Consider the following 27,035-nt stretch of genomic DNA (forward strand, 5'->3'; position numbering starts at 1 on the left):
TGACAGTGGACCGAGAGATTCCATGAGCTTCTCCAGCGAATCAGAAGATTCCCAGGAGAGGGCGCCTATGGTAAGGGCGAGGCGAATCCCAGAGGGGACGATCCATAAACAAGGAACCAGAGGGGAGTCCCAAAGGAGTAGCGGAGGAGTAGGGCCAGTTTCCCCACCAGAGCACAGTGGGGGGGAAGAGTCACGTGAGTCAGGACCATCTTCTCCTCCATCGGGGAGTGGGGAGAAGGAGGGAAGGCCAGGTCCAGCTAGCCTCCCCGAAAGGGGGAGCAGTGACACAAGTGTAACGGTCAGAAGGAAAGTGGGAGGCTGCGCGCGCGCGCCAAGTTCAAATGTGGAGGAGCGCGGGACAGCAGAAAACCCGGATTGGGAGCCAGGTCCTAAAGCCCGAAAGAGGGGGGGGGAGGAGTCGGGAGAATCAGCGTCAGAAGAATCTCGGAGGGCAGAGACTCCGACTAGCAGAAGGACCCAGAGAAAGAAGGAACAGAGGAAAAGGTGGAGTAAAGCTAGAATCTTAAGCTGGTGTCAGGGGGGCGGAGATTCAGATGGGACTTCTGCAGTCTGACGGATAGATGTAGCGTTGCGCGCTGCACGTCTGGAAATGAGACTGAACTTCAATAAAGACTTTTAAACTTGAGCAAGAAGCAGCGTTGGTCTTGTGTGAGCTGGGACCTTGGGCAGCGCTGACAGTAAGTCCCATCTCATAAAAACTCTGCAAGCTCACGAAGATAGGCAAAGATGACTACAGAGGAAAAAATCAAGCAATTGCAGGAAGCGGTGTCAACGCTCTACGCAGAATTGGCTGCGTCTAAGAAAAAAGAAGGAGAAACAGCTGCGCTCTGCCAGGATCTGCAAGCCAGGTGGGACAAATGGGGAAAGGAGGGGCAGCTGGGAGCCAAGCCGGAGGGAGTTAGCCTCGGGAAAAGGGGGGCAAGCCTGGTGACCCATTTTGACGGGAACCTGCAGCAGTACCCTAACTTCAGAGCAGAAGTAGTTTTCGCACTCAAATTGCTTCGGAAAGATTTTAGAGATGAGGAGGAGAAAGTGGGTTTCATAATCACTCATCTGCATGGGGAAGCTAAGTCGTGGCTGCGAACCTTGTTACGCGAAAATGACCCCGCCCTCAAAGATTCAAGCGCCTTTATTGGAGCCATGGACGCTTGCTTTAAATCAATGGTGGATGTGGATGTCGCTAGAAGGGAAATGCATGGATTGCGGCAAGGAAAAGCGACAGTGCGCCAGTATCATTCCCGCTTTTTTGGGTTAGTAAATGTGCTGGGCTGGCAGAAGGACTCAGCTGCCGTCAGGGATCTGTTCTGGGAGGGGCTGAATGGAGCCGTGAAAGATGAGCTGGCGAGGGGAGAGAGACCCCAAAATACAACAGAAGTTGTCCAAAGGGCGCTCGCAATTGGGGTGCGCCTGGAAGAACGCCCGTGGAGCAGGGAGCAGGGGGGAAGAGCAAACACGTCAGTTAGAACGACTCCCTTCCTACCCAGAGAGACAGAGCGCGCTCAGTCCACGCCTGCTCTGATGAGGGGGGAGGAGCCAATGGAAATCGGAGGTGCAAGGGCTCAGACAGCAAGCAGAGCCCAAACACCAGGAGCAGTCAAGGCGAAGGCTCCTAGAGGGAGCAGGAAGTGTTACATCTGCGACAGTGCACTGCACATGGCCAAAGAGTGTCCCCAGAGGCTCCAGAAGCACACTGCAGCCTCAGCAACTGTTAAAGGAGCAATTCAGCAGGAGGAGCAGCCCCAGGGAAACGGAGGAGCCTGGTTGGAGACAGAGGCACTGGGGCTCAACCAGGCGAGTCAGTGAAGCAGTCCCCAGAGATTTTGCAGCCCACGGACCCCCTCCCACCCAAACCAGTGGTGCAACTCACTGCATCGCTCCAGCTGCCCGATGGGCTCACCCTGGAGGTCCCTATTACCATTGACTCTGGTAGCAACGCAGACTTTGTAGGGTTGGACTTCGTCAAGCAGCATCGCATAGCACTCCTGCCAGCCACGACGCCCCTAAATGTTGTCACAGTAGATGGCAGGAAGATACTGGGAGGAGAGGTGGTACAGCAGACACCGCCTCTGGTGATGCAAATTGGGAACCACCGTGAAGTCATCAGTTTCAACGTCACTCACCTGTCGGACACGCCCATAGTGTTGGGCATGAGTTGGCTGGATAGGCACAGCCCGGCATTAGCGTGGTACCAGCGGCAATTGACCTTCTGCTCTTCCTACTGCGCAGCGCATTGCATCCAGACCTGCCAGGAAGAGGAGGGGCAAGAGGATGCACCGCAGCTACACCTAGGCATGGTGCAAGCGGTGCCCAACAAGTACAAGGCCTTTTTGGAAGTCTTCTGCGAGAAGGAAGCAGACAAGCTGCCTCCCCACAGACCCTACGACTGCAAGATTGACCTCCTGCCAGGGGCGACGCTGCCGACTGGGAAACTGTACTCCATGTCTGAAGACGAAATGCAAGAACTCAGGGAGTTCATAGATCGCAATTTGAAGCGGGGATTCATCCGGGAATCCAAAGCAGTGGGGGGCAGTCCCGTGTTTTTCGTGAAGAAGAGAGACACGCCCGAACGGAGGCTCATAGTGGATTATAGAATCATCAATTCCAGGACAAAGCCCACAGCATTCCCCATGCCCAAAATTGACGACCTGCTCGCGACGGTGAGGAAGGGGCGGATCTTCACCAAGTTGGATCTACGAGGGGCCTACAACCTTATACGCATGCGGGAGGGCGACGAGTGGAAGACAGCCATGTTTACGCCTTTAGGAACCTATGAATACAGAGTCATGCCGTTTGGTCTCCAAAATGGCTCCCATTGTTTCCAAGCTTTCATGCACCACGTGCTAGCGGGACTCCTCTACAAGAAGTGCGTCTGCTTCTTAGATGATATCCTGATCTTTTCGGACTCGCAGGAGGCGCACGAGGAGGACGTCAAGGAGGTCCTGCAAAGACTACGGGAGCACAGACTTTACGCCAAACTGGAGAAGTGCCAGTTCGACACGACAGAGGTGGATTTCCTGGGCTACAAGCTGTCCGACAAGGGACTTGCCATGGACAGCGCCAAGGTCCGCTCAGTGTTGGACTGGAAGAGCCCGCGCAACCGGAAGGAGGTCCAGAAGTTTGTCGGTTTCGCCAACTTTTATCGCAAGTTCATCAAGGGGTTCGCGAAGGAGACAGCAGCCATCACGGACACCCTCAGCTCCAAGAAGAAGAAGTTCACCTGGACGGACCAGGCGGAGCAGTCCTTTCGGAGGCTCAAGCGTCTCTTCGCGTCCGAAGAACAGCTGCTACACGTAAACCCCAGCAAACCGATGAGGGTTGAAACGGACGCCTCGGACAGAGCGGTGGGGGCGGTCCTGTTGCAGCAAGATCCGCAAGGGGACTGGAGACCGTGCGCATTCTACTCCAGGAAGCTCAGCACGTCGGAGCAGAACTACACCATCTGGGACAGGGAGTTGCTGGCCATTCATGCTGCTTTCAAGGCGTGGCGGCACTTCCTCGTCGGAGCCAGACACACAGTGCAGGTTCGCACGGACCACAAGAACCTGGAGTACTGGCGCACGGCGAAGTTCCTGAACCAGAGACACATCCGCTGGGCGGAGTTCTTTGCAGATTTCGATTTCCGGATAGAATACATCCCGGGAGACAACAACGTCATGGCGGATGCGCTATCCAGGAAGCCGCAGTATCTCGAGGAAGCGGCACCGGCAGCGGCCAAACACATTTTCGCACCAGAGGTGTGGGCGTGCGCTTCAGCCGCAGTGGACCTGGACGCAGTCCGTCGTGCGCTACAGGCGGATTCGTTTGCGCAATCCAAGATGGAGGAGGTGCGAAACGGCACAGCGAGGGACGACGAGTTCCAGATACGCGACGGACTACTCCTCCGCAAAGGGGCTCTCTACGTACCGGGAGACGACCTTCGCGCGAGAGTCTTGCAGCAGCTGCACGACGCGCCCAGCGCTGGGCACTTCGGCAAGGACAAGACGGCGGAATTAGTCACCAGGGACTTTTGGTGGCCCAAGGTGCGGGGAGAAGTTGCGGATTACGTTTCCAGGTGTGACACCTGCCAAAGGGCCAAGCCAGTACACAGGAAGCCGGCGGGTCTGCTGGAACCGCTGCAGACGCCGCTCGAACCATGGGAGAAAGTGGCCCTGGACTTTGTTACAGATCTGCCCAGTTCGCGCGGCAAAACAGCGGTACTCGTGGTCGTAGACCTCTTCACCAAGATGGCGCATTTCATTCCGTGCGCGAAGGTGGCCACAACGGAACAGACCGCCAAGCTGTTCATAGACCACGTTTTCAAAGCTCACGGCCTGCCGCGGTCCATCCTGTCCGACCGGGGTCGCCAATTCATCTCGAACTTTTGGCAGAAGCTGCTGGGCATCCTGAACGTCAAGATCAACTTAGCGTCGGCACGACACCCGCAGACCAACGGACAAGCGGAGAGGGTCAACGCCATCATGCAGCAGTACCTGCGATGCTACGCCAATCAACAGCCCTCGACCTGGGTGGACTACCTACCGCTAGCCGAGTTTGCCTACAACAACACGAAGCACGGGTCTACAGGGGTGACACCGTTCTTCGCCAACAATGGGCGCCACCCCAGAACCTTCCCGGGGTTGGAGACCGAGGCAGAGGGGGAGCCACGGGGGGCAGAGCACTTAGCCGCAGAGTTACAGGAGGTCCATGAGCAACTCCGAAGGCACTTGGAACTCGCGAAACACGCCTACAAGATGCAGGCAGACAGGCACAGGAGGGTTGGGGAAGACATACAGGTAGGGGACTGGGTCTGGTTAGCAGCTCAGGCAGTGCCGGCCAGAACGCTAGCTAAGAGGAAGCTAGGACACAAGCAGCTGGGACCTTACCAGGTCGCGGCACAAATCAATCCAGTGGCCTACCGGTTGACACTCCCGGAGGGCTCCAGAATGCACCCAGTCTTTCACAGGTCAGTGCTCACGCCTTACAAGGCGCCCCACAGGTTTCAGGCACCAGGGAACGCACCAGCCCCACGTAGCCCATCGCCAACAGGGGAGGGACCACAGAGGGCGACGCCACTCAACGAGGTCACAGAGATTTTGGACTCCAGATGGGGGGAAGAGGGAGTTGAATATCTCCTCGCCAGGGAGGGTACTCCGGCCAGCGCCAACGAGTGGGTGCCTTGCTACGCCGTGGAGGAGCACTATCTCAAAGACGAGTTCCATTCGATCTTCCCACACAGACCCATGCCGGCGGAGTATTTCGACGACTGGCTTTTCACACCCACACTGTCAGCCAGCACGTTCCAAGGTTTCTCCTCAGATGAGGAGCCGACGCCGGGGATGAGCTCCCCGGAGGGGTCGCTCTCGGGGTTTGCCACGGACCGCTCCTATTGGTGGGACACTCAACCAGAAGTGGGGTGGAGCAGGGAACTGCTGAGGGGGCCCTTGCACACAGCCTCACCCGAGGGACCGGGTGGAGAGGAGGACATGGACGTGTGGGGGGAGGATCTTGGTTTTGAGCACGACAGCAGAGAAATGGAAGCAGGGGAAGTCGACGTCGACGAACCCATCGTGGGGGGGCCTGATCCCGCGGGCCGGTTGCACACCAGGGGGAGAGAACAGAAGCCAGCACTCACACCCCCAGCGCTGGAGCACCTGGAACCCACACCCGAAGAGGGGGAGGGGGGAAGGGGGGGCTTCGAGGGGGGGATGGATGTCAGAGGCTCAGGAGCAGAAGAGCAGGGGAGAGAGCAGATGGAGAGCGGAGGAGAGGAATCAGAGGGGAGCGTAGGGGAATATGACAGTGGACCGAGAGATTCCATGAGCTTCTCCAGCGAATCAGAAGATTCCCAGGAGAGGGCGCCTATGGTAAGGGCGAGGCGAATCCCAGAGGGGACGATCCATAAACAAGGAACCAGAGGGGAGTCCCAAAGGAGTAGCGGAGGAGTAGGGCCAGTTTCCCCACCAGAGCACAGTGGGGGGGAAGAGTCACGTGAGTCAGGACCATCTTCTCCTCCATCGGGGAGTGGGGAGAAGGAGGGAAGGCCAGGTCCAGCTAGCCTCCCCGAAAGGGGGAGCAGTGACACAAGTGTAACGGTCAGAAGGAAAGTGGGAGGCTGCGCGCGCGCGCCAAGTTCAAATGTGGAGGAGCGCGGGACAGCAGAAAACCCGGATTGGGAGCCAGGTCCTAAAGCCCGAAAGAGGGGGGGGGAGGAGTCGGGAGAATCAGCGTCAGAAGAATCTCGGAGGGCAGAGACTCCGACTAGCAGAAGGACCCAGAGAAAGAAGGAACAGAGGAAAAGGTGGAGTAAAGCTAGAATCTTAAGCTGGTGTCAGGGGGGCGGAGATTCAGATGGGACTTCTGCAGTCTGACGGATAGATGTAGCGTTGCGCGCTGCACGTCTGGAAATGAGACTGAACTTCAATAAAGACTTTTAAACTTGAGCAAGAAGCAGCGTTGGTCTTGTGTGAGCTGGGACCTTGGGCAGCGCTGACAGTTGTTTATAATAGTCAGCAGGTGCCTCACGCGGTCTGTCCCTGTGCAAGGACCCAGTGGTTTTGGATAGTTCGTGAATACCATCTTTTCCGGGCTTAGGACCAGGATCCATTCTTTCTTTCTGCTGGGGGCTTGGAGTTCCCGCGGGTTCCCGTCTATATTGGAGATCCCCGACTTACTTCTGTTTGCAGTTGCTACAGGGGTCCTAGGTGGGTTCAAGACAGGAGCATCCAGCTGTAGTTTGGTTGCTTTTGTCAGGCTGAGCGAACATAGCGGGAGAACAGCCGTGGGGGTGGGCTTATTTCTTGAAATGTACTTGGGGAATTATTTTCACATGTGGGGAGAGGTTTGGTCTTTGACGAGTCTCCCTTGTCGATCTCTTTGGTGCCTTGGGCTTTGATTTTTTTTTTGTGGATATAGGAGGTGATGATAATAAGTTGAAGAGTTTCTGCCACTGTTTTTTGCTGATATGTTGGGTTTTTCTAGACGGCTTAAAGTTTTTGATGTTTTTAGTTTTCTTCGTCTTGGGTTCTGGTTTTCTTTTGCGTGAGTTCTTTTTGGGTGGTATGTGGATTCTAGCATCTGAGTCCAGGGTCTGATCTGTGGCTCTTTTTGCTTGTTTGAAATTCTCCACGAGCGTCAGGAGTAGGCCATTTGTCACTGCTAGGAAGTTTTTTATATTGCAGAGGTCTGTGCGTATCTGATCTATTTGATCGTGTAACTGGTCACCCCTCTCTTCTATACTGTTGGCATTCGCTGAGGGTCTTGCTGGTTTTCCCTGAGATTCTGAGTTGATTTTTGGTGCTCAAGGTCATTGGGGTTGGGGGAATTGGTCATCAAGGCGTTCTCAGCTAGGTCCAGTTCCTGCGCCCTGCTCATGGAATAATTTGGTCTTTCAAGCTTAGTTTGTAAGTCTTTGCGTTGTAACTACCAATCCAGCACAGTAGGGGCAATTTCTTTTGGAGTGCTCTCATGCTGTGGATTCTTATTCCCTTCTTTATGGGGGAAGTAATTGGTGATCTTGCCTTGCTTCCCTCGGGGCTCCCGCTCCCCCTGAGGTGATACCAGTGCAATTCCCAGGTCCACACAGTTCCTTCTTGTAAGGACCATGTTGAGCGTGGAAAAAGGTAATTGGGAGCAGTTTGCTGGAATCTCTTAGTCCTGGGTTTTTTGACTTCACTTGGCTCAATCACAAGACGGATTATGTTTATCTTCCAGTTTCCCACCTTCGAAAGGTGGGGAGGGTTGTTTTACAAGCAAGGTTTCATGCTTGTCCCTTATCTCGGTGGGCCTCTAGGGTTTCTGCTCCCCTCTGTCTTTAGTTCTCAGCTTTAGGGCTTTTAATGCTTCTGTCCTGTGGTGCCTTCCCCCTTATATTTGCGAGCAGAAATACCGAGAAATAATGCAAAGTAATAGGGCTTGTGCCAGGGGATAAAATGAAGCAGAACTTGCCTTCAGTTCCAGCAGAACGTAATTGTGGAATACAGTGTGCAGTTCTGGTTTGCATCGTCTGGAAAAAGGAGATGATGTCATGCCAGGGATGTTGTAGCTGTCAGTCAAGGGTAATTGTTACAATCAAGAGGCTGCAGCGACTCTGCACTGTGAAGAAAGATTTCAGCATCCTGGGCCACGTTTAGGAAGGTGTGGTTTGTGTCTACCTGTGTACTGCTGCAGCTGTTTTTTCTAATTACTCTTTTGAGCAATGGGTGTTGTTTTTTTACCATTGCGCAGATCCTTAGCGACAGTGTGACCATGAGACCTGCATACAGCGGGAAGCGTGTTTCTCTCTCTGAAACTCTGAGCATTTTCTTCCAGTTTGAGGCTATTAAATCGAATAAGGAGGGGGAAGAAGGTGTTATGGTCATATTTTCAGGGGGTGGACCTTTGGTGTCGTTTCCAACTCTACAATTCTATGGTTTTATGGTTCTATGATATGGGTGTGTGTGGGTGTCAAACTGATGTATATTTGGCTCTAGGTAGTTTAGTTGGGTCAGAATCAAGTATACACTCCCTGAGTAAATGCTAAATGCATTACTTCTGGTCAAGGAACCACCATAGCTTCTAGAGAGAATATGAACATTTGTGTCCTGGGCTTTTTAGACTCATCTACCCATGTACTAAGGGGAAGTGGGTGGCGCTGTGGGTTAAACCACAGAGCCTAGGGCTTGCTGATCAGATGGCTGGCGGTTCGAATCCCCGCGACGGGGTGAGCTCCCATTGCTCGGTCCCTGCTCCTGCCAACCTCGCAGTTCAAAAGCACGTCAAAGTGCAAGTAGATAAATAGGTACCACTCCGGCGGGAAGGTAAATGGCGTCTTGGTGCGCTGCTGCCGACCATAAGGTCATAGGCTACCAAAAAGGGGGGGGGGACATGACTCCAGACGGTAACAACCAGCCCCTTCTAGCTCATGGACAATTATCCATTTGGAGCATGGCAAGGAGCATCGGGGCTCCGTCAATGGATGCTTTTGCAATGGTTTCAACGTTGTTCCCTGAGCTGTCGCAAGAACCAACCATACCTGTCAAACAGCTTTAGCCAGGCTAGCTGGATAGAACTTACCCCTATAAATTCATTGGGAAAACAAAATTTAAAAAATCCTTCCAGTAGCACCTTAGACACCACTAAGTTTGTTATTGGTATGAGCTTTCGTGTGCATGCACACTGCTTCAGATACACTGAAACAGAAGTCACCAGACCTATATATATATAGTGGGAGGGTGGGGTGGGGTTTTAGGAGATGGGTGATTGACTCAGTGGGTATGGTAAACCTGTGGACAACTGTTAACGGCTGCAATTGTTGTTGTTGTTGTTTAGTCGTTTAGTCGTGTCCGACTCTTCGTGACCCCCTGGACCAGAGCAAGCCAGGCCCTCCTGTCTTCCACTGCCTCCCGCAGTTTGGTCAAACTCATGCTGGTAGCTTCAAGAACACTGTCCCACCATCTCCTCCTCTGTCGTCCCCTTCTCCTTGTGCCCTCCATCTTTCCCAACATCAGGGTCTTTTCCAGGGAGTCTTCTCTTCTCATGAGGTGGCCAAAGTCTTGGAGCCTCAGCTTCACGATCTGTCCTTCCAGTGAGCACTCAGGGCTAATTTCCTTAAGAATGGAGAGGTTTGGTCTTCTTGCAGTCCATGGGACTCTCAAGTGTCTCCTCCAGCACCATAATTCAAAAGCATCAATTCTTCGGTGATCAGAAGGCAAGATAAGTATCAAAACATAAGACATGGTGTACGAGGAAGACTCTGAGAAGGAGGCGTCTGGGTAAAATCAAGGCAGCAACTGACCTACTTGTGAGGATTAAAGTTTCCTGTTCATCATGTTCTTCCCATGAAGAAGGGAGAAGAAGCTGAGATCTTATCTGGATGTCTAATTGCCTCCTCATACAAAGTACAGAGAGTTCTTTCTTTATTAGCTTCTGTTTAGTACAGAACACTGATTAGATGTTTGAGCAGCATCTTGAAGAAAGTGGCCTAGTTTCCTTGCATATTCAGTAGGATATGTGGATTGTAGAGGGTTCTTAATTCTAAGACCCTCGGGTATAATGTCCAGGCTCTTGCACTTAGTCAGAAAGAAGATGTCAGTCTGTACCTGTGCAAGATAAGGACACTGCCTGTCAGCCTGTGTTATTGCTACCACACGACAGAACGTTCAAGCTTCTACTTCCGCTGTGTTTTACGCTCTGCTGAGTCAAAGGTCCCGGGGGAAGACCAGAGCTGCGAGAGGGAAGTGTGCCGGACCCCGGTCGAACTTGACCCCGAACAGTTTCTTGGTGAGGTTGATGGACTTCCATTTCATGCGGCTCAATGTGGTGCCTTCCATAGTTCTACCTATCTGTAATTGGAAAAAACTACCTACCTGCAATTGGAAAAACAGGTTCTGTGTCAATGCCCCTCCTGACATGCAGATTTCATGTTCCAGAGAACAGGCTATAATTCCAGGAGCTTGTAACTCTGTTCCTCCCAATGAAGAGTTCTGTGAAACTCCAAACTCTGCGCACTCCACGTTGTCTATCAGCCTTAATGTTTCCATGCTGTAAAATGGGAGAGATGCATCATGGTGCTTCTTTTCAGAACTGGATTGGCAGACTGTTTCGGGGTAATTTACAAACCACCCCAATCTCTGAGCGGTGTGAGATTCCAGGGGTACCAGACATGCTTCTTAGGGTCTGTGTTACCTTTCGGAACAAAGAGGCACAGGGGAGTCTGCGGCGCCTTTATGATATATGGTTTATTTCCACAAATATACAGCTTGAACCGAGATGGAGTGCAGAGCATTCGCATCCCAAGAGGCTTGTGTTTTTCCCATTGCTGCAGCCTCGCCTTCCAGGGGACCCCAACGTCCAGTCCAAACCCTGGCAATGCAGAAGTCGCAGCTAAAGATGGCCACCCAACCTCTGTTCAGAAACCTCCAGCGAAGGAGACTCCACCACCTGAGGTGTTTCCAAAGTAAAGGAAGGATTGAACTCTGATTACCGGTAATAAGAATACACACAGAGGCTTGAACCAGCAAGACTCTGGGAAGGGTGCGTATAATAATCTCTGTCTCCACCCTCCAACCCAGGTTGTTTTATTCACAAAAGAACTTTTTACAGAGTGTTCGTAAGAACCAATCAGATTCCTTCTGAGCATTTCAACAAACCCCACGTGGGGACAAAGTTAAACTACCAAAACTAATTAAGCACGAATATTTCTGGGGTAAACAAAACAGAACTACAAAGGAGTGCATTTGGCAACCCCTGAGGTCATAAACAAGCAATATACACGCACCCCCCTTTCTTTTTTCTTTCTTTTTTCTTCTCCCCCTAATGCCTCAACAAATGAAACGGATTTGTAAAAATGTTACATGGAAGAAGAAGAAAAAATACGAGGCACTACACTTCTGTAAAACAAGAAAATCCTTAATAAAAAATATTTTTTTAAAAAAAACATTCAGAAAAAAAGGCTGCCTTCTGGGAACCAATTGTGAACAGAATGTGAGTGAGTAAACTCTTTTATACTTTTATTAAAAAAAAGAAGAAGAAGAAGGATGGCAGGGAAGACAGCGATCATTATCACCTTCAGGTGAGATCTGTTTCCTGGCCCTAAGATTAACATCCTAAGATTAACATATCAGAAAAGCTACATCAAAGAAACTGCCCACTGTCTTTGATGACCCAGAATGACCCAGGCGAAGCAACTGGGCTGTGTATTGGGCTATGTACGTGACTTGTCAATAAAGAGAAATGGAACAGGAATGCAGAGGTGTGGATTGATTAAAATCTTATCAAAATAGTTTAAACCCAGTCAACGCAATGCTTTCATTGCTGACGCAGATGGCTTACTCTATATTTGTTATAATTCCTCATAGCAATCCCACCTGATCACTACACCACCTTCTGCAGGAGTCCATTGCACAGCTCTTGCCATCAGAAAGATGCTCCTAACACTTAGCCAGAACCTCCTTCCTTGTACAGTGGTACCTCTGGATGTGAACGGGATCCATTCCGGAGCCCCGTTCGCATCCTGAGTAGAATGTAACACGAGACTGCGGGTGTCACGTTTCGCCGCTTCCGCACATGCGCGTGACGTCATTTTGAGCATCTGCGCATGCGGCGAAACCTGGAAGTAACGCGTTCCATTACTTCCGGGTCACTGCAGAGCATAACCTGAAAACGCTCAACCCGAAGCTTATTTAACCCAAGGTATGACTGTAATTTGAAACCATTGGTTTGGGTCCTGCCCTCGGGAGCAGCAGAAAACTAGCTTGTTCCATGTGACAGCCCTTCAGATATCTGAAGATGGCTATCACAGAATCTTGGAGTTGGAAAGGACCCAAGGGTCATCTAGTCCAACCCCGTGATGCAGGAATCTCAGCTAAAGCATGGCCACCCAACCTCTGCTTCGAAACCTCCAAGGAATGAGGTTTTCCAAGTCTCGGTCTCCTCTTCTCCAGGCGAAACATACCCAGCTCCCTCAACCGTTCCTCACAAGGCTTGGCTTCTAGACCCTCTATCATCCTGGTCACCTTCGCCTGCACATGTTCCAAATTGTCAATATCCTTCTAAAATTGTCGCGCCCAGAACTGGACACAGGACTCCACGTGGGTGACTGCGGCAGAATAGAGGGGCACTATTACTTCCCTTTAACTATACGGACCTTTGTTGGCCATATAGTTCAAGCTCTGGTTTTCCCAGTAGTGATGTATGGAAGCGAGAGCTGGACCATAAAGAAGGCTGGTTGCCGAATAATGGATGCTTTTGAATTCTGGTGCTGGAGGAGACTCTGGAGAGTCCCATGGACTGCAAGAAGATCCAACCTCTCCATTCTGAAGGAAATCAGCCCTGAGTGCTCACTGGAAGGACAGATCGTGAAGCTGAGGCTCCAATACTTTGGCCACCTCAGGAGAAGAGAAGACTCCCTGGAAAAGACCCTGGTGTTGGGAAAGATGGAGGGCCCAAGGAGAAGGGGACGACGGAGGACGAGATGGTGGGGCAGTGTTCTCGAAGAGACCAGCATGAGTTTGACCAAACTGCGGGAGGCAGTGGAAGACAGGAGGGCCTGGCGTGCTCTGGTCCAGGGGGTCACGAAGAGTCGGACACGACTAAACAACTAAACAACAACAAAATTACTTCCCTTGGTTTGGACACGGTAATTCTGCTAATACAGCCTGGAATTACTTTTCTTGTTTTGCTGTTGCATCACACTGTTCACTCATGTTCAGACTGTGGTCCACTAAGACACCCGGATCCTTTTCACATGTTCTACTGGCAAGAGAGCCTGTTGCCCACGTTACATTTGGGCAGCTGGTTCCTCCTGCCCAAGTGCTGGACCTTACATTTGTCCCTCTTGAAATTCAATTTGTAAGCTCATTGTGAATCCAGATTCTGTCTCCTGCAGCATTAGCTACCCTTCCCAGTTTGGTGTCATCTGAAAATTTGACGATCTTCACCTCTATTCCTTTACCCAAGTCATTTACAAAAACGTTGAACATCAACGCCCAGGACAGAACCCTGCGACACCTGAAGCATATGTAACCCAAGGTACCACTGTATAACTCAAAATAATGCAAGCTCAAAGAATATATCCACGGTCTCAAATCAACCTTGAGGAGATATATACAATATTACAAATTACTATTCAATGTCACCGGATTCAAGAGTTCAGCTGTCATGTACTGAAGGCCAGAGTGCAGATTCTCTGTGTTAAAACTTGTAGATTAATACGCTTTGACGTGCTTTCGAACTGCTAGGTTGGCAGGAGCAGGGACCCAGCAATGGGAGCTCACCCCATCGCAGGGATTCAAACCACCGACCTTCCGATCAGCAAGCCCTAGGCTCTGTGTCCCTCTGGTGTAGCGGTTAGTGTGCCAGAATAAAACCCAGGAGAGACCAGGGTTCAAATCCCAAGAAACTTGCACAGGTACAGACTGACATCTTCTTTCTGACTAAATGCAAGAGCCTGGACATTATACCCGAGGGTCTTAGAATTAAGAACCCTTTACAATCCACATGTTGTTGTTGTTGTTTAGTCGTTTAGTCGTGTCCGACTCTTCATGACCCCATGGACCAGAGCACGCCAGGCACCTCTGTCCTCCACTACCTCCCGCAGTTTGGTCAAACTCATGCTGGTAACCTCGAAAACACTATCCAACCATCTCATCCTCTGTCGCCCCCTTCTCCTTGTGCCCTCCATCTTTCCCAGCATAAGTGTCTTCTCCAGGGAGTCTTCTCTTCTCATGAGGTGGCCAAAGTACTGGAGCCTCAGCTTCACGATCTGTCCTTCCAGTGAGCACTCAGGGCTGATTTCCTTCAGAATGGAGAGGTTTGATCTTCTTGTAGTCCATGGGACTCTCAAGAGTCTTCTCCAGCACCATAATTCAAAAGCATCAATTCTTCGGCGATCAGCCTTCTTTATGGTCCAGCTCTCACTTCCATACATCACTACTGGGAAAACCATGGCTTTAACTATACGGACCTTTGTTGGCAGGGTGACGTCTCTACTTCTCAAGATGCTGTCTAGGCCTGTCATTGCCCTTCTCCCAAGAAGCAGGCGTCTTTTAATTTCGTGGCTGCTGTCACCATCTGCAGTGATCATGGAGCCCAAGAAAGTAAAATCTCTCACTGCCTCCATTTCTTCCCCTTCTATTTGCCAGGAGGTGATGGGACCAGTGGCCATGATCTTCGTTTTTTTGATGTTGAGCCTCAGACCATATTTTGCGCTCTCCTCTTTCACCCTCATTAAAAGGTCCAGCTGAACTATTTAAAATTTTAAAAGATGATGCTGTTAAGGTGCTACACTCAATATGCCAGCAAATTTGGAAAACTCAGCAGTGGCCAGAAGATTGGAGAAGATCAGTCTACATCCAAATCCCAAAGAAGGGCAGTGCCAAAGAATGCTCCAACTACCGCACAATTGCACTCATTTCACACGCTAGCAAGGTTATGCTTAAAATTCTACAAGGCAGGCTTAAGCAGCATGTGGACCGAGAACTCCCAGAAGTGCAAGCTGGATTTCGAAGGGGCAGAGGAACCAGAGACCAAATTGCAAACATGCGCTGGATCATGGAGAAAGCTAGAGAGTTCCAGAAAGACATCTACTTCTGCTTCATTGACTATGCAAAAGCCTTTGACTGTGTCGACCACAGCAAACTATGGCAAGTTCTTAAAGAAATGGGAGTGCCTGATCACCTCATCTGTCTCCTGAGAAATCTCTATGTGGGACAAGAAGCTACAGTTAGAACTGGATATGGAACAACTGATTGGTTCAAAATTGGGAAAGGAGTACGACAAGGCTGTATTTTGTCTCCCTGCTTATTTAATTTATATGCAGAATACATCATGCGAAAGGCTGGGCTGGATAAATCCCAAAATGGAATTAAGATTGCCGGAAGAAATATCAATAATCCACATATCCTACTGAATATGCAAGGAAACTTGGCCACTTTCTTCAAGATGCTGCTCAAACATCTAATCAGTGTTCTGTACTAAACAGAAGCTAATAAAGAAAGAACTTTCTGTACTTTGTATGAGGAGGCAATTAGACATCCAGATAAAATCTCAGCTTCTTCTCCCTTCTTCATGGGAAGAACATTGATGAACAGGAAACTTTAATCCTCACAAGTACGTCAGTTGCTGCCTTGATTTTACCCAGACGCCTCCTTCTCAGAGTCTTCCTCGTACACCATGTCTTATGTTTTGATACTTATCTTGCCTTCTGACACTTGATAATACCTGCTGGTTGCATTGTCCTAGCCACTCATCTTTGGAAATGGTACATACCCTGGTTTCAGAAACCCTGGTCACAGACCTCCCCTATCGCCTATTCATGCACAAAATGTGCTCTTTTAAGTGGCTCCGAAGGATTTGTTAGGTGAAAGGAACTATCGGGAGAGGTTTCCCCAAGATATTTCCTCCCGCAGAGGAAATATTTGTGGTGATTAAGAGCCAAGGCGGCTTCAGGATTTCTCCCCTGCACTATTTCAGACACGTGGTTTAGGTACTTACATACATGTGTTTATCTTGTGCATTTATGAGCCTTCGCTTTTATTTGTGATGCCTTAGAATTCATGTGACACTGTGGAGAGGGATGGGGTGGGAGCCATTTAAAGTGGCGCTGCAGTGCTTTAAACATATTTAAAAACATAATAAAACATTGCACATTAAATAGTATGCCCTTTTCTTATTGGAAGTCCTCAACCTCCCCGATAATGGCCCTCGTTATGCTATATTGAGTAGGCTTGGGCGTCTTTTCTGCCAAGTATGTTTACGTGTAAGAGAAGCCCCCAGGGATCCCACAGAACAGCACCTTCTGGAAAAGATCTAAGAATCATTATACCTTTATAGGGCAGGAATTGCCAAAAGAGCGGAAGAAGTTATTCATGCATGCTACAACAGCAGCTAGGATATTACTAGCCCCAAAATGGAAAGACGACAAGATGCCAACGAAAGAAGAATGGCAAGTTAAACTGATGGAATGCGCAGAAATGGCAAAACTCACGGGAAGACTCAGAGACGAGGACAACAGAGACTCTAAAAAAGACTGGGAACCGTTCCTGCTGTAGTTACAGAAACACTGTAAAGAAATGGACTCATTAGCAGGATTTGAGTAAACACAATTATGAAAACAAATGTAAAGATGAAGAAGCAATAAATCAGAAATTAATTAAGTGAAAGATATAATTGGAAAGAAAATAGGGTATACATAAGTGATAAGAATATAAGAGCATTTAATGAAAAGATTAAGAAAATAGGAGGAAATAAATTAAGCAGAAGTAGCAAACATTCAATGCACCAGAAGGGGAAGTTGAGGGAAGTCACGGGGGCGGGGCGGATATATATGAATTTTATTACTATTACTATTACTATTATTATTATTATATTGATGTGTGGAATATTAAACTGTAAAGCCAATAAAATAATAATAATAATAATAATAATAATAATAATAATAATAATAATAATTCCCTTATTTTTATGATTCCTTATTTCCAGGGTGCAACCTTTCTCCCAAGCGGGGAGTCCCTCCCTCCTCCGTATCATTTGGGGTCCCTTTTCCTCCTGAATCCTTTTCCATCTCCTTTTTCAGGCGAGGCGACCAGAACATCCACTTCTGCGCGCGCAGACTTCGGAGCGGCCGCGCTCGGGTCTATTCTGGCCCCTGACGGCTGCCGTAGCCGAAGCGCCAAAGAGCGAGCGAGAGCGGGCGGCGGACGCCGGGAGCCGCGCCTGCGCAGTCCGAGCCCGGGACGCCGAGCCTGAGGCGGGCCACGGGCGGGAGGAGCGTTTTGCGCCTGCGCAGTCGGGGCGGTTGCCATGGAGTCGGAAGGGGCCTACGAGCCGGGCTTCGTGGGGATCCGCTTCTGCCAGGAATGGTGAGGCCGGAGGGGGAGGGGGAGAGAGGTGGGGAGACGGCGGGGGCCGCATTGAACGGCCCCCCATCAGTCCCCTCAGGGGGCTGGGCTAGATGACCTCGGGGTTCCCCTTCCAACGCTGCAGGTCTGTGATATCCCGAGAAGGGGGGGGTCCTGCATAAGCAAGAGCCGAAAAGAAACAGGGGCTGGCATGGTTTCCCAAAACACAGTCAGGGGTTAGGGAAAGAAAATTTAATTTAATTTAAAAATTCCTTCCAGTAGCATCTTAGAGACCAACTAAGTTAGTTATTAGGGGGCGCAGGGGGCGCTGTGGTCTAAACCCCTGTGGATAAGAAGGTCGGCAGTTCGAATCCCCGTGACGGGTGAGCTCCCGTTGCTCGGTCCCTGCTCCTGCCAACCTAGCAGTTCGAAAGCACGTCAAAGTGCAAGTAGATAAATAGGTACCGCTCCGGCGGGAAGGTAAACGGCGTTTCCATGCACTGCTCTGGTTCACCAGAAGCGGCTTAGTCGTGCTGGCCACATGACCCGGAAGCTGTACGCCGGCTTCCTCGGCCAGTAAAGCGAGATGAGCGCTGCAACCCCAGAGACGGCCATGACTGGACCTAATGGTCAGGGGTCCCTTTACCTTTTAAGTTAGTTATTGGTATGAGCTTTCATGTGCATGCAGACTTCTTCAGGTACACGGGGTTAGGGAGAGATGCTCGTGGTGGAGCAACAGCAGCAGCGATCATAGTAAGGGGAATAATAGGAAATAACAACATCAACAACAACAACATGCTCCCTTCTTGACTTTCAACCTTCCTGGGCACATGAAACTAACCACAACTACCTCGAATTTTGGCTCGACCCTCAAGAAGGAAGGGCCTTTTCGCTGGCCAGCTTCAACTCAAAGCCATGGGGAAGGTTCCTGGGCATGGAACCCATCGGGTTCTTAAATGTAAACTATATGCTGATCTCCGCCAGCAACTCCTAGAGCAACTCTGCATCCCCAAATGGAAACCAGAGTTGGGGGGTCATACACTTTCTACTATTGGGGAATGACCAGGAGCTCACTAAGTTAGTGGCCAAATATCTTTATCTGGTACAGTCATACCTCGGGATAAATATGCTTCAGGATAAGTATTTTGGGTTGCGCACCATGGCGACCTGGAATTAAAGGAGCGTGTTACTTCCAGGTTTTGCTGCTCGAGCATGCGCAGACGGTAAAAATCACATCATGCGCATGCGCGGAAGGGGCAAAACGCGGCACGTGCAGACGCACAGTCGCATCTTACGTTCTATTCAGGATGCGAACAGGGCTCTGGAACGGATCCCGTTCACATCCTGAAGTACCACTGTATTCTGTTGTCGAAACACATTGCAGACAACTGATCTCCCTGGAGACCTAGAGATGTGACAACAGTCTGCTCTGCCTCTCCTTTTTTGGGGGGGTAAATGTTTTGTGCCATGGGGGAAGCGGTAACTCTGTACTGTTATGTTATGGATGTTTGTATATGAAGCCGATAAAAGCTTTGATGATGATGATCATGAACAACAACAACTTATACCCCATCCATCTGGCTGGGTTTCCCCAGCCACTCTGGGCAGCTTTCAACAAAATATTAATAATTCAGAAAAACATGAGACATTAAAAGCTTCCCTGAACAGGGCTGCCTTCAGATGTCTTCTAAACATCAGATGGTTGTTTATTTCCTTGACATTTGAAGGGAGGGTGTTCCATAGGGCGGGCACCACCACGGAGAAGGCCCTCTGCCTGGTTCCCTGTAACCTTACTTCTCACAGGGAGGGAACCACCAGAAGGCCCTCGGAGCTGGACCCCGGTGTCTGGGCTGAACAATGGGGTGGAGATGCTCCTTCAGGGATACTGGGCCTTTGAGGCTGTTCAGGGCTTTCAAGGTCAGCACCAACACTTTGAATTGTGCTCGGAAACGTCCTGGGAGCCAATGTAGGTCTTTCAGGACCGGTGTTATATGGTCTTGGCGGCCACTCCCAGTCACCAGTCTAGAGTTATCTGGATCCATTTTAATCTGGCTTTGGGATTTAGATTCAGTGTCAGAAGAGCCTCAGTGCGCTGACTGGTGAGCTTGTTAGGATATTTCCGTTCCACCTTAAAAGGGAGCAGGCTGTGAGTCACAGAGTCTGCGTATTTCCTGTTCACAGGATGTTTCTGTTGTGTCAGTTGCTTTCATTTCCTTTTCGTTGCCTGAGCATACCGATGCAGGCGGTCATGTTTTTCTTTGTTCTGACCAATGCTAAATAAACTGTAAATATGCTCTCCTGCTGTGCATCTCTCGCTGTGTGAATTCTGCTGACAGAGTGTGCACCAGCCTAAGAATGTGGAATACTGTTTCTGAGGCTTCGTGTCGCTAATTGCTGATACTGCCTGTCTACAGGAGGTCGATGGATCGTCCGGCAGCCGGCTTGGGGGCTATGATGGACTTTGCCTCCCTGGCAGCATCCCAACAGAGCTGTGGGACTGTTCCCAGAGAGAGGCGATGGAGGTCAGGTGACAGACTCCTTGGCCGTGGTACTTTGGAATGTTGTAGGATTTCATCTTGTCCCCTGTACTTTTTAATATCAATATCAAACTGCTGGGAAATATGGATCATGAGATCACCAACATGTCATGTCAGGCGTTTGGAGCGCAATGTCACCAGTATGTGAATCATCTGTTTCAGGCAATAAGACTCAAGCTGTAATTGCCTTTAAGAGCAATTAAAGGCAATTAATTTTAATTGCCTCTTTATCAACGACTTGGATGATGGACTCAAGGGCATCCTGATCAAATTTGCAGATGACACCAAACTGGGAGGGGTGGCTAACACCCCAGAGGACAGGATCACACTTCAAAACGACCTTGACAGATTGGAGAACTGGGCCAAAACAAACAAGATGAATTTTAACAGGGAGAAATGTAAAGTATTGCACTTGGGCAAAAAAAATGAGAGGCACAAATACAAGATGGGTGACACCTGGCTTGAGAGCACTACATGTGAAAAGGATCTAGGAGTCTTGGTTGACCACAAACTTGACATGAGCCAACAGTGTGACGCGGCAGCTAAAAAAGCCAATGCAATTCTGGGCTGCATCAATAGGAGTATAGCATCTAGATCAAGGGAAGTAATAGTGCCACTGTATTCTGCTCTGGTCAGACCTCACCTGGAGTACTGGGTCCAGTTCTGGGCACCACAGTTCAAGAAGGACACTGACAAACTGGAACGTGTCCAGAGGAGGGCAACCAAAATGGTCAAAGGCCTGGAAACGATGCCTTATGAGGAACGGCTAAGGGAGCTGGGCATGTTTAGCCTGGAGAAGAGGAGGTTAAGGGGTGATATGATAGCCATGTTCAAATATATAAAAGGATGTCACATAGAGGAGGGAGAAAGGTTGTTTTCTGCTGCTCCAGAGAAGCGGACACGGAGCAATGGATCCAAACTACAAGAAAGAAGATTCCACCTAAACCTTAGGAAGAACTTCCTGACAGTAAGAGCTGTTCGACAGTGGCATTTGCTGCCAAGGAGTGTGGTGGAGTCTCCTTCTTTGGAGGTCTTTAAGCAGAGGCTTGACAACCATATGTCAGGAGTGCTCTGATGGTGTTTCCTGCTTGGCAGGGGGTTGGACTCGATGGCCCTTGTGGTCTCTTCCAACTCTATGATTCTATGATTCTAAGAGTAATCCGTGTGGTTAGGGTCCCGTGGCAGGAAACCAGGCAAGGACAGGCACAGGGTCTCAGGCAGGATCTGGCAAACAGCAATGTTGCTCCCGCAACCTGGGTTGGGGTCCAACAGCCTTTTATCTTTGTCGGGGTAGCGGCTGGTCCTGATCCCCCGGTGACTCACCTCCCTGTTTTGCCCGAAGGCGAGCACTCCTCCTGCGAGTACGCAGGTCTCTCCTTCTCTCAGACCTCAGTCTCTGCAGCTCGGGAGACGTCGGTGGTTTACTAGACCCAGGGGACGCCTCAGCCTCCCCTGACCCAACCGGTAGCGGAGCAGCTGTAAGTGATGGCCCAGCTGGAGGCAAGGAGGTCATCCCTGCATCTGGAGCCAGGGCAGGATCAGGCCCCTGACTCAGCCCAGCTGGTGCTTGTTGCAGGGGAACCTGTGCAGACTGGGACTCTTCAGGATCAGGCCCCTGACTTGGTTCAGATGATGCCTGAGGCAAAGGATCCAGTGCGGACTGAGACTCCTCTGGTTCTGAGTCTGAGTCCAAGTCCCAGGCCATCACATCTTCTCCCAAAGATATCCTGAAAGGTAGCAGAGATTTAGGACCAGAGTTTTCCTTCCTCTTGATGGGGTCCCTTCCCAGGTGACTGAGCCCCGTCTCTCTTCCCTCTGTAGCAGGGGCAGGAACCACCTTCTTGGCCCCTGGACCTCCTGTTGGTCTCATTTGCTCAATTTGCTGGAAACTGTCTTCACACGTAGGGGAAGTTCCTAACTCACCGAGGATTTGAGACCCATTGCCTCCCCTCCAGGGACATATGGGATGTTAGGGCATGTCATTCTCCTTCCTCCTTTGGTCCCAGCCTTGCACTCGGCCCTCACCTGTGGCTCCTTGAAGCTGATAGCGTGCAACTGTGGCCACAACCTGGACATTAGTAATGATGATAAGAGTATAATGATTGTTTGGAGGTCTTTTCCAGAAAGTGCTGTTCTGTGGGCTGGCATTGTGTGACCTGTGTGGGCTTCTCTTACACGTAAACGTGCTTGGCAGAAAAGACACCCAAGCCTACTTAATGTAAAAGGTAAAAAAGATAAAGGATACCTGGATAGTTAAGTCCAGTGAAAGGCGACTATGGGGTTGCGGCGCTCATCTCGCTTTCAGGCCGAGAGAGCCGGTGTTTGTCCGCAGACAGCTTTCCAGGTCATGTGGCCGGCAGGACTAAACCGCTTCTGGCGCAACGGAACACCGTGACGGAAACCAGAGAGCATGGAAATACCATTTACCTTCCTGCCACAGTGGTACCTATTTATCTACTTGCACTTTGATGTGCTTTCGAACTGCTAGGTTGGCAGGAGCAGGGACCGAGCAATGGGAGCTCACTCTGTTGTGCGGATTCGAACTGCTGACCTTCTGATGACAAGCCCAAGAAGTTTAGTGGTTTAGAGCACAGAGCCACCAGTATCCTTTTAATGTAGCATAGTGAGAGCCATCATCAGGGAGGCTGAGGACTTCAATAAGGGCATACTTTTATAATGTGCAATGTTTTATTATGTTTTTATATATGTTGCAAACTGGGGCAACCCTGCCAAATGGGCAGGGTACACATAATAAAACAGCAACAACAAAACTAGTATTCCTGCGTCCCTCAATTTATGAGCACAGGAAAAGTGAGGAGAACTGAATGTGCTTCAGTCTGCCCATCCAGCATCTCTTGGAGTTCTGTTCACAGCAGATTCATGTTCCAATAACGTAATGGGAAAACAAAGACAGGCAGCGATCCTGCTGAGCTGCAGAGCAAAAAAATGGGTTCGCTTTTAAAACTGGGGTGAAGGAATAATAGAATTGTGGAGGGACTCCCAGGGGCCAGCTAGGCCAACCCTGTTACACAGGAGGAATCACAGCTGAAGCATCCCTGACAGGGCGCTTAAAAACCTCCATGGAAGGAAGAGAAGAAGAGTTTGGGTTTGATATCCCGCTTTATCACTACCTGAAGGAGTCTCAGAGCGGCTCACATTCTCCTTTCCCTTCCTCCCCCACAACAAAGGTGAGTGGGGCTGAGAGACTTCAGAGAAGTGTGACTGGCCCAGGGTCACCCAGCAGCTGCAGGTGGAGGAGCAGGGAAGCGAACCCAGTTCACCAGATTACGAGTCTACCGCTCTTAACCACTACACCACACTGGCTCTCACGGGAGAGTCTGCCATCTTCTGAGGAGTCTCTTCCACTCCCTAAGAGCTCTTAGCATCAGAAAAAGTTATCCTGCCATGTTGACAGGGGACTTGGACGCAGGAATCGCTAAGCCATGTGCTGAGTCAGACTTATGGGTCCATCTAGCCCAATATTGTCTACACGGACTGGCAGCCGTGGTCTCCAGGATTTCAGGCAGAGAACTGAACCTGGGACTTTCCCCGTGCAAAGCAGCTGCTCTCTGCCCCTGGGCTTTGGGCTCCAGCTCCTGTCAGCTCAAGCCAGAACAGCTGCTGCTGCCCACAACATCTGGAGGGCGCCAGGGCCGGCAAGGCTGCTCCCACTCCCCGCTCAGCTTCAGTGGATGTCCATCCAACTAGTTCTAGTTTTACATTTGCATCTCACCTGTTCTCCAAGAAACTCACTTAAATCTTTTTCTCTCTTCTCTCTTTTTGAACAGCAACAACATGTTGTACCCTAAAGAAGACAAAGAGAACAGGATCCTTCTCTATGCTGTGAGTGTCAGGTGGCAATACTCTCTTCAGGTAGACTCTTGAGTGCAGAGTTTCACCGCGAGCTGTTGTGGCTTTGTGGCAGTCCTTTCCCAGCTCAGCTGCCTGGCTGGGACCTTTTGGCCGGGAAAGGGGCAAGCTTGGTCATTTTGCCCTGTGTTTGCTAGCTTCGAACCTTGGGAGGCAGCCATAACTCAGCCTTTGAGATTGCTGGGCACGGATCACGGGTGTGCAGTGTCAGGAGCGAGACAGCAGTGAATCACACAGAGCAGGTGGTTAATGCTTTATTAGAAAAACAGGATCCGCACAGGAATGCCAGGCCTAATGAGCCCATTGACTCTTCTTTGGTAGGTCTTGTCCTTTATGCAGTTGTGGAGACTGAAGGCCCCTGCCTTCCCACAGCTACCTAAGTCTCCTCTTCCAGGTCTTTCCAGGTCTTTCCTAAGCAATCTGAGACTATGCCTGCAGGTCTTCCTTTGCTCCTCACACTTCATACCGCTCCTGGTCCTGGCAGCCCAGGGAAAAGGGTCGCTTGTCACAGCAGGGGGGGAGACATCTGTGCTGCTTCACCACCCAGACTCATCTCTGCCTCTGGGCCTTCCTCATCCTGCTCTGCCCATAGCTGTCAACTTTTCCCTTGTGAGGAATCCTATTCAGACAAAGGGAATTTCCCTTAAAAAAAGGGAAACCTTGACAGCTATGGCTCTGCCGCTTCCGCCTCTGTCTTGACTTTTCTCTGCCACAGACTCCTCCTCCCCATCTCCTCCCTCTGTCCCACCCACCATTCCCCGCACTCGGATCCTTCTTCCCCAGCTGGTGCCTCCCACTGTTCCTCTATGTCCAACCAGTCCGTGACATCCAGGCAGTTTCTCCCTCCTGGCATCAGTCTTGTCGGTAATGTTTTGCCCCTCCCCCCCGGGCTTGCTGGGAACGCGAATGTGTGACCGTGCTCCTCTTCTCCCTGCAGTGCCGCAACTGCGACTACCAGCAGGAGGCTGACAATAGCTGCATCTACGTCAATAAGATCACGCATGAAGTTGAGTAAGTAGCAGCAGCTGCCTTGAAGGAATTGCTGGCCTGTGTTGATCTGCCTGAAGCCCTGGAGAGGCCATTGCCAGCCACGCTACATAAGGGAACACGCTGACTTTACATAAGGCAACCTCCTGTATTCCTGCGTTGAAAATCCAGCCTAGTTTTGCATCCACTTTGTTCAGACAAGTGAAACATGGGGAAATGCCCTAGTGGTTGATCACAAGCTGAACGTGAACTGGCAAAGTGATGTAGCTGCAGAGAAAAGTTATTTCTTGGCTGCCTTCACAGAACCATAGTTCCCAGTCCAGGTGCCAGGCCAAGGTGGTCAGAGGGACTGGGCGTGGGGAGCACCCACACAGAAACAATAATAAGCAGATGTCAAGGCAATAAACAACTATTTTACTTTTAAAAGACAACTGAAGGCAGCCCTCTTTAGGGAAGTTTTTAATGTCTAATGCTGTATTGTTTTTAATATTCAGTTGGGAGCCGCCCAGAGTGGCTGGGGAAACCCAGCCAGATGGGCGGGGTATAAATAATAATAATAATATAATAATAATAGTTTCCCCAGCCACTCTGGGCGGCTTCCAACAAAGGATTAAAATTACATTAAAACATCAGTCATTAAAAACTTCCCTGAACAGGGCTGCCTTCAGATGTCTTCTAAATGTCAGGAAGTTGTTTATCTCTTTGACATCTGGTGGGAGGGCGTTCCACAGGGCAGGTGCCACCACCGAGAAGGCCCTCTGCCTGTTTCCCTGTAACTTGGCTTCTCGCAGAGAGGGAACCGCCAGAAGGCCCTCGGAGCTGGACCTCAGTGTTCAGGAGAACGATGGGGGTGGAGAAATGAGAAGAGGGGCTTTTTGGAAAATTCAGAAAAGTGTTAAGGAAGCAGCCAGGTGTCCTGGGGGCAGGGCAATGAGAAGAATGATGACTGCAAAAGAAATGTCCCCCCCCCCACCCCGGGGATTGGGCTGACTTTTGACAGCAAGAGATTGCCGTACATCACATAATGGTTTCCAATGTATTTTCAAGATGGGCTGACTGGGAGTGGGCAGTCAAAAAGAATCACTTTATAACCATCTGCATTTCAGTGAACTAACCCAGATCATTGCTGACGTTTCCCAGGACCCAACTCTGCCCCGCACAGAGGACCACCCTTGCCAGAAGTGAGTGCTGAGCTGTAGCCATTCTTCTTATTTTTAAAAAGTCCGGCAAATGCCACAAAGCATAGAACAGCCTGGGACAAACAAAAACCTCTGATGGAGGCCAGCCCTGCCAGACATTTTGGACTCCCATCAGCTGGTCCCAGACATGGGGCGTGGGATACCAGGTTGGGAAGGCGGGGTGTGGGCCATTTCCTCCGCGCTTCCAGGATCTGCCCTGCCTCATAACCAGATCTTTCTACCCCTATCTTCCAGGTGCGGCCACAAGGAAGCCGTGTTTTTCCAGTCTCACAGCGCAAGGGCTGAGGTGAGGAGACTTCTTTTGAGATCTAGGGCAGCTGATGTTTTTGTAATCCCTGGCAGCGACACCCCTCTTAAAAGTTACGAGCAATGACATTTGCTCGCTTTGCATGTGGGTTTCCCTACATCGGGTCCTCTACTTCAGTAGCAGAATTTCAGCCGTGACCCCCCACTTGATTTGCATGTCTGTTTTCCACCTGCTGCCCCACTCACTTATTCAAATATCTCCTCTTAAAACCAGTTGGGCGACTGCCATAGAGTTTGGAGTCTCTGTCACTTAAAAAAACCCCACCAGAGGTGGCTGTTTCAGCTGAGCTCCTTACAGACTCGCAGAAGGGCGTTCCCAGTGCCAAAGCAATTTGCGGTTCTGCATTTGCAGTTCAAAACAAAACAGCATTATGGTTATGTTGCAAACACAACAGGAGTTTTTTTCCCAGAGCTCCAAACCTGGGGATTAGGGACTGTGGAGGTTTGAAAGGTGGCTTCTGGTTCTGTTGGGTTTTAAGCCTTCCCATTTCCCTGGAGGTCTTTATGATCACGGGGGCAAGGCATGGAAACACACCTGGAATACCCGTCTCACCCCTTCCCTCTCTGCTTTAGGATGCCATGAGGCTGTATTACGTCTGCACGGCCCCACACTGCGGTCACCGCTGGACGGAGTGAAGCCCGTGGAGATGTCAGCCCCCTCCTTGTCCCTTTCCTGACGTTACCTTAATTTCTCTCCTTTCTGAGAAACTTCCAGATGATTCAACTGCTGCCTGCCTGTGCCTAGACACCCTCTTTGACTTGGGTTGTTTGTGTTTTCGGCTCTGTTAATAAAACATGGTTTATATTTTTACAAAAGTCCC

At 50.3% G+C, this 27,035-nt stretch overlaps 2 protein-coding genes across 2 annotated transcripts in view; both read left to right on the plus strand.

Annotated features, from left to right (window-relative positions):
* The window catches only part of ALKBH6 (alkB homolog 6), a 158,667-nt gene that overhangs the window by 12,458 nt on the left and 119,174 nt on the right, over nt 1–27,035 (plus strand). The window lies entirely within an intron of this gene.
* POLR2I (RNA polymerase II subunit I) lies at nt 17,214–27,030 on the plus strand. Its single transcript, XM_053401724.1, has 6 exons — nt 17,214–17,336; nt 23,641–23,695; nt 24,660–24,733; nt 25,816–25,890; nt 26,143–26,194; nt 26,788–27,030. The coding sequence occupies exons 1-6, from the start codon at nt 17,278–17,280 to the stop codon at nt 26,848–26,850; spliced, it is 378 nt and encodes a 125-aa protein (XP_053257699.1). The 5' UTR covers nt 17,214–17,277; the 3' UTR covers nt 26,851–27,030.

The sequence above is a fragment of the Podarcis raffonei genome, chromosome 8 (assembly GCF_027172205.1).
Source record: "Podarcis raffonei isolate rPodRaf1 chromosome 8, rPodRaf1.pri, whole genome shotgun sequence".
Taxonomy (NCBI): domain Eukaryota; kingdom Metazoa; phylum Chordata; class Lepidosauria; order Squamata; family Lacertidae; genus Podarcis; species Podarcis raffonei.